Source organism: Stegostoma tigrinum, chromosome 1 (assembly GCF_030684315.1).
Source record: "Stegostoma tigrinum isolate sSteTig4 chromosome 1, sSteTig4.hap1, whole genome shotgun sequence".
In the NCBI taxonomy this organism is placed as follows: domain Eukaryota; kingdom Metazoa; phylum Chordata; class Chondrichthyes; order Orectolobiformes; family Stegostomatidae; genus Stegostoma; species Stegostoma tigrinum.
The window spans coordinates 105245302-105260932 of NC_081354.1; the positions used below are offsets into that span (position 1 = coordinate 105245302).

The 15631-nt window shown below is 42.8% G+C and overlaps 1 protein-coding gene across 1 annotated transcript in view; it reads right to left on the reverse strand.

Moving 5' to 3' along the window:
- txk (TXK tyrosine kinase) overlaps positions 1–15631 on the reverse strand; it is a 50485-nt gene that overhangs the window by 25973 nt on the left and 8881 nt on the right. Inside the window, exons 2-4 of the mRNA XM_048536504.2 lie at positions 3205–3253; positions 2953–3052; positions 176–381 (exon numbers count right to left, since the gene is read on the reverse strand). Coding sequence (XP_048392461.1) covers positions 176–381; positions 2953–3052; positions 3205–3253 — 355 coding nt within the window. The remainder of the gene's footprint in view (positions 1–175; positions 382–2952; positions 3053–3204; positions 3254–15631) is intronic.

The window sequence follows — 15631 nt, forward strand, 5'->3', positions numbered from 1 at the left end:
AAATCCTTCTGTTTCTGACAACAAACATTGATTCTCAGCTTCACACCAGTCTAACTTATGTTTTGTTTCTAAATATGTAGTAGCAAGAAGTTTCCTTGCCACGTCTGAGTACGATGTAATTCAACGATATAAATTTTACGCAGTGTCGAATATACTAAATGAAGTTCATTCTTACCCATGTTTGTCCCTCGCTTTCCACCAATGAGGATCAAGTTTCTGAAGAATTACATATTCTTCATATCTCCTGACGCTTAAATCAGTAGACTCCCGGGCCCAGAAATCATAGAGTGCTATCACTCTGACTTCCCTACCCTCCTCCTCATCACCAGGGGGTGGTGGGGGAGGCTTCCTTCTTGATGGGACCCCTACTGGCCTGTTCGCCTGAATGATGACACAACGCCAAAATTAAAATCAAATTTAATAATGGTTTTTCTGTTATTCTACGCCAAAGTGCACTTGGCTCTAAACGGAGAAAAAAGAACAGAAATTGCTGGGGAAACACAGCAGTTCTGGCAGTTACCTGTGGAGAGAAGACAAAGTTAATGTTTTGAGTTCTATGACCCTTCTTCACAGCAGACTATAACTGACCACAGTGAATCCATCAAGTTCAGCAGTACTAAAGGCATGCTTTGCGATTTTGAAGAACATTGTGAAAAAAATCAAAGGCACACTGCCTAAGGCATATTGGCACAGTGGGCATAACTTATAAATGTTTATGTCACCTTCTGCTTCAACATTAATTATTTACTTTTGAAAAACATTTAATAATGTAATATTACAACAATATCCCTGAAAAAGTCAAGGGGATCACTTTCAGGAAATTTCCTACTTGCTAATGACTGCACCTTCTGACACCCCTGTACCTATACCACCACCACTACTTCAGGACTGCAAGCTGGCTCAGCGGTTAGCCCTGCTGCCCCACAGCTCCAGGGACCTGGATTCAATCCCAGCCTTGGCTGACTGTGTTGGGTTTGTACATTCTCCCCATCTCTGCATGGGTTTCCTCCGAGCGCTCTGATTTCCTTCCACAGACCAAAAATGCGCAGATTAGGTGGACTAACCATGTTAAATATCCCCTCAGCGTACAGGCTAGGTAGTTAACTGTGATACATATGGGTTTACAGGGATAGGGTGGAAAGCTCTTCAGAGGGCCAGTGCAAACTCAATGGGCCAAACAGCCTTTACCTGCACTGTTAGGATTCTATGGTTCAATCTTATAATACAACACCACTCTGAGGAGAAAGGTACTTGGCTGTGAAATTTTAGTCTTTTATGTAAATATAGTCTTAGGCTGCAACTATAAATTATTAAATTCACTTGATAATAATAAAATGTAAGGGTTTTAATACTCAGTTCAGAGAGACCAAATTTTTCACTGACATTGTCTTTCTAACATTAAGGTGGTGAATTTACATATGGAATTCCTTTCTTGGGCTTTAAGGACTTTGGCAAAAAAGCAGTACAAATGCCAAAAATAAATGCTGTTTCACTATCATTCATCAAAGTTACACCAATCAACCAACCAGAAGAACCTCACCTACAGATGCTTTGAAAATAGACAGGAACAATGCACCAACTCTTAAAATAGTCATATAAAAATAATGTCATAGAATCCTTACAGTGCAGATACAGGTCATTTGGCCCATGAAGTCTGTACCAAACCTACAATGAGTATCCCACTCAGATCCAGACCCCTGCCATATTCCCATTATTTACAACTGTTAATCCACTTAACCTTCACATCCCTGGAACACTATGAGCAATTTTAGCATGGCCAATCCAGCTAATGTGCACTTTTTTGGACTGTGGGTGGAAACCCATGCAGTCACAGGGAGAACGTGTAAACTCCTCACGGACCTGAGATTGGAGTTGAATTTGTATCCCAAATTGCAATTTCCAGCCCCAGATGTTAACCTGCCACAATTTAGTGTTAGAACATTCTTTCCTATGATAAATACATTCATCTATCATTTAAAAACAAGGTTCACCTATTAGAGTCATTTGGGGCACATGTCCTACAAACAACAGGGAGCTCAACGAAGGGGATTTTTGTAAGTTATATGCTTCACTGGAAGATCAATGTATAATCAAAGGAATTTATGGATATTTTCTAGTTAACCTGTTCAGACATGAATTGACACATCCCTCGAGCAGGTGGGACTTGAACTTAGTCTTCTGGCTCAGAAGTATGGGTGCCACCAGTGTGCTCTAATAAAAAATGAACTCAGACCTTCCGGCCTGGAGGTAACCACTGCATCATAAAGCAGGAAATCCTCAGTCCCATCTGGGAATCGACCAGGCTATAGCTGTGTGAACACTGAATCCTAGCCACTAGGCCATAATGAAAGATTCAAAGGGAATGGCTTGTCAGATGTATCAGTGGAGCTCTATGGTGGATGGGGCCTGAGCTTGTCTCAACCCTGGGACAGCTGTATCCAAAGAAAGCCATGTTTCTGACAATCCTGCCAACTCTCACACCATGCTGCAGTTCAGCTATGAGTTACAAAAACACTATACTTAGGTGGACTAAACAGATAAATAAAATTAGCCAGAATAGAGGCATTGTTTTGGATATTTAAAAGGAACAACTATAATACTACACCTTTATGTAATATAAATCCAATCAATATTTGTTCGTACTGTTTAAATATTCCATTGGAAGTTCTCAGCTTCAATATCTAACCCGAGATAAGCCTCCAGAAGCATTCAGAGATACCTCTTCACTGACTTTGTTTACATTAATATTTTAACAAGGAAATTTGACCATGGTTTACCAGCACAACTATTCTGTAGTACTACTGGATTTTTTTTATATGTGGCCAATCAGAAATAAATATTGCTTCCATATGACAGTTGTAAGTTATGAATCTATAGCACATGTAGACTCTTATGTGTGAGTTTTGTCACATTAAATATAACATGAATATACGTTAAAAACATATCACCTACTCTGTATATATTTGAAGGACATGGTGCCGGGCCATCATTCAAAGGATAACCATCCATTAGATCCGCATTATCATCTAAACTCACTTGAGTTGTCACTGCACTGAAATTTAATTCAAAAACTATGAATTAATATATAATTAATAATATAATATATATTAATATATAAATTGAAGACATGATTATTAGCTGTACTACTTCAAGGAAGTTAGGAAAGTATTTTTAGGTGGAAGGAATTTGAAAAACAAGGCTTACCGTTTCTGAACAGAGCAACAACAGCAAAATACTGATTGGATGGTATGATCTGTAAAAATATGAGATTTGAATGCAACCACAATTCTGCACTGCAAATTAAAGTACCTTTCAGGAAAGGCAAAAACACAACAGATATTGGAAATCATAAACTAAAATTCAATACAACACACTGTAGTCATGTGTTAATTGGCCTGTTGCATGTTTCCAATATTTTCTATGTTTAAATTAATACTTTGCATGGCTTTTATTATGTGGCCTTTACATTGAGGTCATTGATCAGACACCACCGGAAATCCTGTGAGGTGCAACAAACATTCTGTTCAGTGTTATATGATTCAGTGGATTAACAGATGAACCCAAATGACCATTTTGTTTCAGCTCATCTTTAAAGAGTGTTGTAAGCATCAATCAGAAATGCATTATTTCCATTTCAGTTTTCATTTTAGGAATTGTCTGTCACATCACATCATCTATTTATACTATACTGAGGATGGAAACCAATAATGAATTAAATCTGAAGTTATATTTTAAAGTTGTACATGTGCATCTACAATTATTTTGGGGAAATGTTATTCTGAAATTAAATTCACATTGCTAAATTTCCTTTATGAATCCAAATGAATCTTATTAAGAGATGAGTTGAGTTTAAGGCCCTGAAATTATAATCCAGAACCAAAGGAAAAACAGGCAGTCACCACTATGTTTGACACAAAACCCAATTCCATTCTGATTCTGCAAAGAACCATCAGTGGGGATAGACAGCAAGCAACTCTTCTGTCTGTACATTATAAATGAAAAGACAATTCTAATAAGTTGTGTTACTCACTAACCACATCACTATTCCTCATCCAAACCCTACCTTCTTACCTGTCCCTAGATAAATATTCCCACAATTCACTTACAACGTCACTTTCAATTCCAATTATCCACCCTTTGGCCCTGCACTCTCCACAACTTTTCATCAGCTTCTAATCACTCAACCACAATGTCACTTTTACCTTCATCCTAGTCCCCAGGAAGACTATTACTTTCAGTTGATGAAGAATAATATCAGAATTGAAATGTTAACTCTGTTTCTCTCCACAGGTGCTGCCAGTCTTGCTGAGTTTGTCCAGCATTGTCTGTTTGTTTCAGGTCCCCAGCATTCACAGTAATCTGCTAACATTCAACTGAAGCCTCAATCAACTAGCTTCATCACTACAATGTTTTAAATCCCTTCACTGTCGGTTAACTGATCTGCCCTTACTACATCAGTCACGTGCCCAATTGTCAGCTTAAAGCTGCTGATTGGCCTGTTTATTCAGCTGCAGTAATCATTAAACAAAATTTCAGGTTAAATTCATTTAAATTCAGTCATCTTTCAGTCATCCTTTAGCCAAAAGTCGATTGCAATCCCCAATGTCATGAAAGCATTGTCACACAGGAGTTCTGAGTTGACATCTCTTTTAATTCTGAGCTTGCTCAGACACTTAAACATAATCTTAAATTTGCAAAACTGCACCAAGTCCACCACATTCTGCGTACAGTTCTTGGTTAACATCATTAAGTGTAATTTCTGCCCAGGTTTCCCTGTCATCTATCTGCCAAAAGTTCAGGACAAATGTAGTTGGAGCAGGCAGCCTGCCACAATTAATGGAATGACTCCACTGTTATCATAATTTGTTCTGGTTAGATAATAACATAAATAAATTCTGCAGAAGAGTCATACAGCTCTTGAAATGTTAACTCAGTTTCTCCCCACAGCAGCTGCCAGACCTGCTAAGTTTCTCCAGACTTTCAGGTTTTATTTCAGATTTTCAGCATTTGCAGCATCTTACTTCTTTTACACACATTAACTTTATCCATTCAATAATCCGACAATCTGCTGGAAACCCAATTATACAAACCCCTTGAGGCCAAAATTCTGATTACTCCAGGTTATTAATGTAATTAAAGGCAAAATACTGTGGTTGCAGGAAATCTGCATTAAACACAGGGAATACTGGAAAAAATCCTACAGGTCTGGTTGCAGCTGTGAAGAGAGAAACAGAGTTAGCCACCTGATGTCCCATATGAGTTTTCCAAAGAAGATTTGCCAACACTTTATTTTAAAAATAAAGTCTATGTTGTGAATTAAACATAATGAATGTGTCAAAGAGAGCGAAGGCCAACTCTCCTAGAGAAATACGGTCACCAGGATAAAAACGTGGCCTAAGAGGGGTCTACAGATTTATGCATTTGTACAAATTTCTTTCTCCAGCTCATTTCTCCAGATCACTCTTCCTTGGGGGGGAAGGGGACAGGGGTGTTTTGTGGCTGGTGGCAGTCTCTACTTCTGGTATCACCACAGTAGACTATCCTTTCCTTGAGATCTAGGCAGCCTTTAGTAATGTGCTCAAGAAATGGCCAGCAGCTCATGTCTGATAATGATTTTTCATGACAAGACTTGTCTTACATCTCTATCAGTTTGTATCCCTATCAGTTTGTATTTAAATGTTCAGAAGAAGTAAAACATTGCTTTAGGCACATTTTAAGTTGGATGTATCAGGCAAAGATATTTTAACACGGCAACCAAATAGTTGATTTATTTATAACAGACCTTTCCACCTGGGGCCTCATAAAAAGCTTTGAGAATAGAGCTTCTATTAACATGTAAGAAGGGGTGATAGTAGATCTGCAGCTCACCATACTACCGCTTGAATCATAAGCACAGTTGTATCTAACAAATGGCCTTATCTGTTATCGCTCACCTCATAAAATTGAAAATTTGGTTCTTACAATTCCAGGAACAAAGTTACTTTCATTCTTATCTTTAATTATAGTCAGAGACCTATTTCCTGGTCACTGCTGCAGCCAAATTAATCCAAACTGCTTATTTGAAATTTTAAACATGTTTTTCCTTTATTCATCCACAGGATGAGGGTGTCTCTGGCTAGGCAGCATTTATTGCCCATCCCTAATTATATTAACTGCCAGAGGCAGTTAAGACTCAACCACATTGCTGTGGGTCTGGAGTCACATGTGGATCAGACCAGGTAAGGATGGCAGTTTCCTTCTCTAAAGGACATTAGTGAAACAGATCGGTTTTTCAGATGATCGACAATGGATTCATGGTCATCATTTGATTCTTAATTCCAGACCTTTATTGAATTCAAATTCCACCATCTGCCATGGCAGGATTTGAACCTAAGTCCCCAGAACATTATCTGGGTCTCTGGATTAACAGTCCAGCAATAATACCACTAGGCCATCACCTCCCCTTTTTTGTCAAGTTTTAAAATGACCACTTCCTTTGCTGCAGGATCGTGAAACTGGCGGTGCCAAACCAGAAGGAAACAATCTTTATAATGTTGTTTCATGTACTAAAGTGCACATACATGTTGACTGAATTAAATTAAATGAACATCACTGTAAATTGGCAATGCAAAGGCTAGGGGACCAAGGATGAGGACCTCAGTGAAATAGATTCCATTTAACAAATTTTAGAATCTGAGAACTTGTTCCAGCAGTTCAATACTGCACAACTGGGATGTTTCCAAAAAATTGCTGGATAACCTCAAAGATATTTTGTACAGCACTCAGAATATTTTGAAAGAAATGATTCTTTTTGAATCTGGCACAGAACAGGAATGCGAGGATGGGAAACTGAAGACATAGTCTTCAAGGAAAATGTTTTGAGACTTTTGAAAGCAGGGAGGCAGGTTATTTGGTGAAACAGACTGGAAAAGGGGGAATACTAATCCTCTGCCTATGATAGATTCAATGCTGTTCACTGCTAAACAGTTTACTGCAAAATCATTGTTTTTATGCAAAATATTTTCATCTACTACAGAAAATTAGAAGTTTTAACACAAGTATACAGATTTGGACCAAGAAAACATAGTTAAGGAAAATTTGTAAATATTGTCAAAACATCTCACTTGCTAAAATATGTATGAAACTTAATACATTTCAGATTTGTATAATGCCTGTGTTCAGGTTTGTAATTCCTTTGACTTGGACTCAGTAAAGCTTTGGGTGATAATTACAAATACTGCAGATTAAGCAGTATCAGAAAAGGCAGCATAGAAATTGATCCGATTTCACGTTCAGTGGCAGGCAAAAAGCCAAGACCACTAGGTTATTTTGGAATTGATCAAATATACTTATGGCATGTGCCAGATGGTGCCATTATTTAAAGCACGTGAGATGGTTGTCCTACTTTCAAACCATATCATTGTCTTTGTATCTCTAGATTTGACTATTCCAATGCATTTCTGACCCGCCTGCCATATTCTAGCATCTGTGAACCTAACGTCATCCCAATACTGCTGCCCATCACCCATCTTTCGCCAAACAGTATTCACCTATTCTCTCTGTACGCATTGACCTAAGCTTTTGAATTTTCATCTCTGTTTTCAAGTCTTTCTGTGGCCTTTCTCCTTACCCCTGTGGTTTTCTCCAGATGTAAACCCTCTAAGATATCATTCTTTAGGTAATTTTGAGTTCGTCAGCATCCCCAGTTTTAATCATTCCACCTTTAGAAGTCTTCCCTTCTGCTGCAAAGACTGTCAGCTCTACAAAAAGGGCCCTGAGCTTTCAGTTTCCTGCCACTTCAACACACCACATTGGCAAATATTTTTGTCTCAGGCTTCCTGCATAGTTCCGGCAAAGATCAACACAAGTTGGAAGAACAGCAACTCATTCTCCACTTCGAAACTCTACAGCCTTCTGGGCTCAATGTCAAGTTGAACAGTTTTAGAGCTTGAGCACCTTCTCACATGTCTTCACCCCAATTCACACACACCAGACCTTGTCATCACATGTTCTACTATTACACAGTACCCATTATTAGCCACTAATAGTCCCTTTTAGCAGCTACTTGCTCTCCCAGGCTGATCGTTATCCATTCCTTTTTCTGCCCAAATATTCTTCTCTCTCTTTGGGCTCTATCTCCTTGTATCATTTACTCCTTACTCACTTCTCCCACCCCATCTTCTGCATAAAAATAAACTTTTTCCTGGCTACTATCAGTTCTGAAAAAGGGCCACTGGATCTGAAACATTAAGTCTGCTTTCTGTCCACAGATACTGCCCGACCTCCTGTGCTTTTCCAGAAATTTCTGTTTTTGTTACTGTAAGTTCTAGGCTTGACACAGGAAATGTCTCTGTTACTCCATCTCACTTTATCCTCTATAAAAACCCCCTCCTTTGACAAAAAGTTTAGAAATTTGATCTAGTTTCTCCTCATATGTCTCAATACCGGAGCTGAGCAGCAAGCCTGAGACAAAAATATTTGCCAATGTGGTGTGTTGAGGTGGCAGGAAACTGCACACATATGAAGTTTTCTTAACTGCATTAAAGACATAATATAAATACGAGCTGTTGTTAAAATTCATAAAAATCAGAAGCTTCTTCAGTTTGCAAATAGTAAAGGAAGTTTTCATTCATTCAATTACTCTAAAAGAAATCAGAAATCCTACACTAACGATTCTAGAACAAACAACAAAGGAAATCTTCCAAAACACATTATGAATTGCACTATAAATAGTGATGAAGAGTACTTTCATGTTCATACTTGTTTATTAATCTGAAACATCAGGCACAAATAAGAAAGTAAATCTGCAAATGCTGTTCCAACCTGATTAGACCAATAACAATCAACGCAACCAGCTTTAGTATGAACCCCATATGTTATATATTATTTCACTGCCTTGGAAAACTTTTCTCAAAAACATTGAACAAGGCCATTATAGATTAAAATAAAATTGGAACTTTGAGCCTTTTCTCCTAGCAAATTTCAAGAATGTGATGTTTGTTGCTATTGATCATGTTTTTTTTTCTCAGAAATGCTCATAATGACCCATAATTTTGCGCAGGACATATGCCAAAGAAGCAGGCCAAGCAATCAATGCTGGCATTCATGTTCCACTTGAGCCTTCTTCCTTATTTCTTCATCCAAATTTAGCATTGTAATCCTTTATTTTCTGCGACCTCATGTTTGTCTAGCTTCTCTTTCAATGCATCTGTACTATTTAGTTCAACACTCACAGTGGTAGCAAGTTCCACTATCATACATCTCTTTGGATAAAGAAGTCTTTTCTAAATTCCCCATTGGATTCCTTGTTTTGATGGTCCCTAGTTAGCTGTTTCCTGAAATTCTATGATGGTTTTCATCAAATTGTAAAGCAAATAGTACATTTTAGGTACAAACCCATAAAGATGTTAACATTTTAGAAATGACACATCAGCATCAACATCCAGGATATAGGTTTCTAATTATAACTAAGTTTGTAGGAGGTGTAGCTTTAGTTTCTTACTGTTGATGTCATGAGTAAATGGAACATTAACAATCAGAGATAAATGATATAAATATGACAGTTTTTTTGTGTCAATATGGTTAACTACTGATAAGAAATGAAAATATTATTGACGATAATTCTTCTTCAATCAAGCAAAAAAATGGTGTCTCAAACATGGCCACTCCTGTCAGACTTCAAAGATTTGCTTCTAAAGATTTATTTTCTTATGAAAGCAGCCTCGGTAATTTCACCATCAAACTGACCATCACAAAAGAAGATGCGAGTACCGGTAATTTCAACTGTACAAGATCTCCCGTAAATTTTAACTAAAGGATAACAACAGAAACCAAGCAAACCACATAATTATATCATTATAGGCTTTTTGATCTTGCAATGACCTTTAGCAGCACTTACAAAGCTGTCGTAAGCTGTTTCTCCATTTAACATTGTCGGTCAATTGATCTGAGTTATGTTTTACTCCTAGAAGCATGGAGTCACACAGCACAGAAACAGACCCGTCAGTCCAACCAGTCCATGCTGACCATAATCCCAAACTAAACTAGTTCCCCCCACCTGCATTTAGTCCATACCTCCCCAAACATTTCTTATACATGTGCTAACTAACTTCTTTCAAACGCCTGACCCTACCCATTTCCACCACTTCCTCTGGAAGTTCATTCCACACACAAACTACTCTGTGTAAAAACAAAAATTGCCCCCATGTCTTTTTTAAATCTTTCTCCTCTCACCTTAAAAATATGCCCCCTAGTTTTGAAATCCCCCACCCTAGGGAAAAGACACCAGTCATTCACCTTATCTATACTCCGCATGATTATGTAAACCTCTATAAGGTCACCTCTCAACCTTATACACACCAATGAAAAAGTTCCAAACCTCTCCTTCCTCTCCTTATAACTCAAACCCTCAATTCCTGGTAACATCCTGGTAAATCTCTCCTGGACCCTCTCCAACTTAATAATATCCTTCCTATAGCAAGGAGACCAGAACTGGACATAGTATTCCAAAAATGTCTCACAAATGCCTTGTACAACCTCAATATAACTATCCAACTCCTATACCCAAAGATGTGAGCAATGAAGGCAAACATCCTAAATGCCTTCTTGACCACTTTATCCATATTGAAGCAGATTTCAAAGAATTTTGTATCAGTGATAATGGGAACTGCAGATGCTGGAGAATCCAAGATAATGAAATGGGAGGCTGGATGAACACAACAGGCCCAGCAGCATCTCAGGAGCACAAAAGCTGACGGTTCCGGCCTAGACCCTCTCTGATGAAGGGTTTAGGCCCGAAACGTCAGCTTTTGTGCTCCTGAGATGCTGCTGGGCCTGCTGTGTTCATCCAGCCTCACATTTCATTATCTTTATTTCAAAGAATTTTGTACCTGAACCCCTAAGTTTCTCTATTCTACAACACTACCTATGGCCCTACATTTATTTGTACAACTCCTGTCATTACTATTTGGATTCCTCTACTGCTCAGTGGAATTGGTACACATATAGAGCTCCTCAGACTGTCAATCTGAGTTTTGTGCATATTCTAGGCAGCGTTTAATGTATAATTCACTGCCAACATCTGGTTTCCATACATACATGGGGATCATTGAATAATAAGCAGAAGCACCAACATAACTGAGAAACAGAGACCAGTGGGACTATGTCCTGACTTCAGAGCAACTAACAAAGCTAACGTCAGGAATAGAGTCTGAGATTTTTTTGGCCAATATGGTTTGATGTCATAACAAAAAGATGATTGAACTATCATGGAGCTGTTGCAGATTACAAATCTCATTCAAACATAAAAAGGTTACTATTTTGAATTTGAACGATTACTGAGTATGTTTTTTGCTTTTTAATATCACTTTCTTTAAGTGGAATAATTATATTAAATAGTTTTTTTTACTACTGCTTATAGATGTGTTGTTACTTCCTGCATTCAGAACTGGTAAATCCAACCCTGAAAATCTATATTAATGTTGATAATGAGATGGTTGACACTTCAGTAACATGATAGGCAGAACCTGACAAAAACCCAGCTTTCCATTAGCCTGAGAAAAGAGGCATGGGATACCTAGGACTCTATCAAATGGCTCTGAAATAGGACTAGTGCCACCTGAGAGCAGTTAAAAGAAGGTTTGTAAATGTGTGCCCAGAGACCTGGCACTAAGAAAAGTGCTTCCTGTATCCAACCATTAGCAGGTGCACAAATGGTTCATCTTATCACACCATCTGACTTTCTCACTGTGGAAGTGGTTTTCACCTTTTAACACCTCCTCCGAATGGCCAGATCTGTGATCAGAAACTCATGGTTCATGTGTATAACTCTGGGCCTTAATCTACAAATTATAAGCTGTCTTCAATGATGTACTGGCATCAATTTTTCCAGTCAAATTCATTAAGATATACAAAACTATATGCAAAGTAACTCTGGGATAATGGGAACTGCAGATGCTGGGGAATTCCAAGATAATAAAATGTGAGGCTGGATGAACACAGCAGGCCAAGCAGCATCTCAGGAGCACAAAAGCTGACGTTTCGGGCCTAGACCCTTCAGCAGAGAGGGGGATGGGGAGAGGGAACTGGAATAAATAGGGAGAGAGGGGGAGGCAGACCGAAGATGGAGAGTAAAGAAGATAGGTGGAGAGAGTATAGGTGGGGAGGTAGGGAGGGGATAGGTCAGTCCAGGGAAGACGGACAGGTCAAGGGGGTGGGATGAGGTTAGTAGGTAGCTGGGGGTGCGGCTTGGTGTGGGAGGAAGGGATGGGTGAGAGGAAGAACCGGTTAGGGAGGCAGAGACAGGTTGGACTGGTTTTGGGATGCAGTGGGTGGGGGGGAAGAGCTGGGCTGGTTGTGTGGTGCAGTGGGGGGAGGGGACGAACTAGGCTGGTTTAGGGATGCAGTAGGGGAAGGGGAGATTTTGAAACTGGTGAAGTCCACATTGATACCATATGGCTGCAGGGTTCCCAGGCGGAATATGAGTTGCTGTTCCTGCAACCTTCGGGTGGCATCATTGTGGCAGTGCAGGAGGCCCATGATGGACATGTCATCCAGAGAATGGGAGGGGGAGTGGAAATGGTTTGCGACTGGGAGGTGCAGTTGTTTGTTGCGAACTGAGCGGAGGTGTTCTGCAAAGCGGTCTCCAAGCCTCTGCTTGGTTTCCCCAATGTAGAGGAAGCCGCACCGGGTACAGTGGATGCAGTATACCACATTGGCAGATGCGCAGGTGAACCTCTGCTTAATGTGGAATGTCATCTTGGGGCCTGGGATAGGGGTGAGGGAGGAGGTGTGGGGACAAGTGTAGCATTTCCTGCGGTTGCAGGGGAAGGTGCTGGGTGTGGTGGGGTTGGAGGGCGGTGTGGTGGGGTTGGAGGGCAGTGTGGAGCGAACAAGGGAGTCACGGAGAGAGTGGTCTCTCCGGAAAGCAGACAGGGGAGGGGATGGAAAAATGTCTTGGGTGGTGGGGTCGGATTGTAAATGGCGGAAGTGTCGGAGGATGATGCGTTGTATCCGGAGGTTGGTAGGGTGGTGTGTGAGAACGAGGGGGATCCTCTTAGGGCGGTTGTGGCGGGGGCGGGGTGTGAGGGATGTGTTGCGGGAAATACGGGATACGCGGTCAAGGGCATTCTCGACCACTGTGGGGGGGAAGTTGCGGTCCTTAAAGAACTTGGACATCTGGGATGTGCGGGAGTGGAATGTCTTATTGTGGGAGCAGATGCGGCGGAGGCGGAGGAATTGGGAATAGGGGATGGAATTTTTGCAGGAGGGTGGGTGGGAGGAGGTGTATTCTAGGTAGCTGTGAGAGTCGGTGGGCTTGAAATGGACATCAGTTACAAGCTGGTTGCCTGAGATGGAGACTGAGAGGTCCAGGAAGGTGAGGGATGTGCTGGAGATGGCCCAGGTGAACTGAAGGTTGGGGTGGAAGGTGTTGGTGAAGTGGATGAACTGTTCGAGCTCCTCTGGGGAGCAAGAGGCGGCTCCGATACAGTCATCAATGTACCGGAGGAAGAGGTGGGGTTTGGGGCCTGTGTAGGTGCGGAAGAGGGACTGTTCCACGTAACCTACAAAGAGGCAGGCATAGCTGGGGCCCATGCGGGTGCCCATGGCCACCCCCTTAGTCTGTAGGAAGTGGGAGGAGTCAAAAGAGAAGTTGTTGAGTGTGAGGACGAGTTCAGCTAGGCGGATGAGAGTGTCGGTGGAGGGGGACTGGTCGGGCCTGCGGGACAGGAAGAAGCGGAGGGCCTTGAGGCCATCTCCATGCGGAATGCAGGTGTACAGGGACTGGACGTCCATGGTGAATATGAGGTGTTGGGGGCCAGGGAATTGGAAGTCCTGGAGGAGGTGGAGGGCGTGGGTGGTGTCACGGACGTAGGTGGGGAGTTCCTGGACCAAAGGGGAGAAAATGGAGTCCAGATAGGTGGAGATGAGTTCGGTGGGGCGGGAGCAGGCTGAGACGATGGGTCGACCAGGGCAGGCAGGTTTGTGGATTTTGGGAAGGAGATAGAAACGGGCCTTGCGGGGTTGGGGAACAATGAGGTTGGAGGCTGTGGGTGGGAGGTCCCCTGAGGTGATGAGGTCGTGAATGGTGTTGGAGATGATGGTTTGGTGCTCGGCTGTGGGGTCATGATCGAGGAGGCGGTAGGAGGTGGTGTCGGAGAGTTGGCGTCTGGCCTCGGCGATGTAGAGGTCAGTGCGCCATACTACCACTGCGCCACCCTTGTCTGCGGGTTTGATGGTGAGGTTGGGGTTGGAGCGGAGGGCTGCCCGTTCTGCGGGGGAGAGGTTGGAGTGGGTGAGAGGGGTGGAGAGGTTGAGGCGGTTAATGTCTCGACGGCAGTTGGAGATGAAGAGGTCGAGGGAGGGTAGGAGGCCTGGGGGTGGTGTCCAGGAGGAGGACTTGTGTTGGAAGCGGGTGAAGGGGTCAGTGGAGGAGGCTTAGGCTCCCGGTTGACGAAGTAGGCATGGAGGCGAAGACGGCGGAAAAACTGCTCTATGTCCAACTGTGACTGGTATTCGTTGATGTGTGGTTGTAAGGGGACAAAGGTGAGCCCCTTGCTAATGACTGACCGTTCGTCCTCAGTCAGTGGGAGGTCTGGGGGGATGGTGAAGATGCGGCAGGGCTGAGTGTGGCTGTCTCCTCTGGGGTTGCTGGCTGTGGAGGTTGTGGGTGGAGCGATGAGGTCGTCGGCCGTGGGCGGGGTTCCGTCGGCCATGGGCGGGGTTCCGTCGGCCGTGGGCGGGGTTCCGTCTGCCGTGGGCGGGGTTCCGTCTGCCGTGGCAGTACGGGCAGCCCTCCGCTCCCTCCGCTCCAACCCCAACAACCGCAGAAAATGCTACACTTGCCCCCACACCTCCTCCCTCACCCCTATCGCAGGCCCCAAGATGACATTCCACATTAAGCAGAGGTTCACCTGCACATCTGCCAATGTGGTATACTGCATCCACTGTACCCGGTGCGGCTTCCTCTACATTGGGGAAACCAAGCGGAGGCTTGGAGACCGCTTTGCAGAACACCTCCGCTCAGTTCGCAACAAACAACTGCACCTCCCAGTCGCAAACCATTTCCACTCCCCCTCCCATTCTCTAGATGACATGTCCATCATGGGCCTCCTGCACTGCCACAATGATGCCACCCGAAGGTTGCAGGAACAGCAACTCATATTCCGCCTGGGAACCCTGCAGCCATATGGTATCAATGTGGACTTCACCAGTTTCAAAATCTCCCCTTCCCCTACTGCATCCCTAAACCAGCCCAGTTCGTCCCCTCCCCCCACTGCACCACACAACCAGCCCAGCTCTTCCCCCCCACCCACTGCATCCCAAAACCAGTCCAACCTGTCTCTGCCTCCCTAACCGGTTCTTCCTCTCACCCATCCCTTCCTCCCACACCAAGCCGCACCCCCAGCTACCTACTAACCTCATCCCACCCCCTTGACCTGTCCGTCTTCCCTGGACTGACCTGTCCCCTCCCTACCTCCCCACCTATACTCTCTCCACCTATCTTCTTTTCTCTCTATCTTCGGTCCGCCTCCCCCTCTCTCCCTATTTATTCCAGTTCCCTCCCCCCATCCCCCTCTCTGATGAAGGGTCTAGGCCCGAAACGTCAGCTTTTGTGCTCCTGAGATGCTGCTTGGCCTGCTGTGTTCATCCA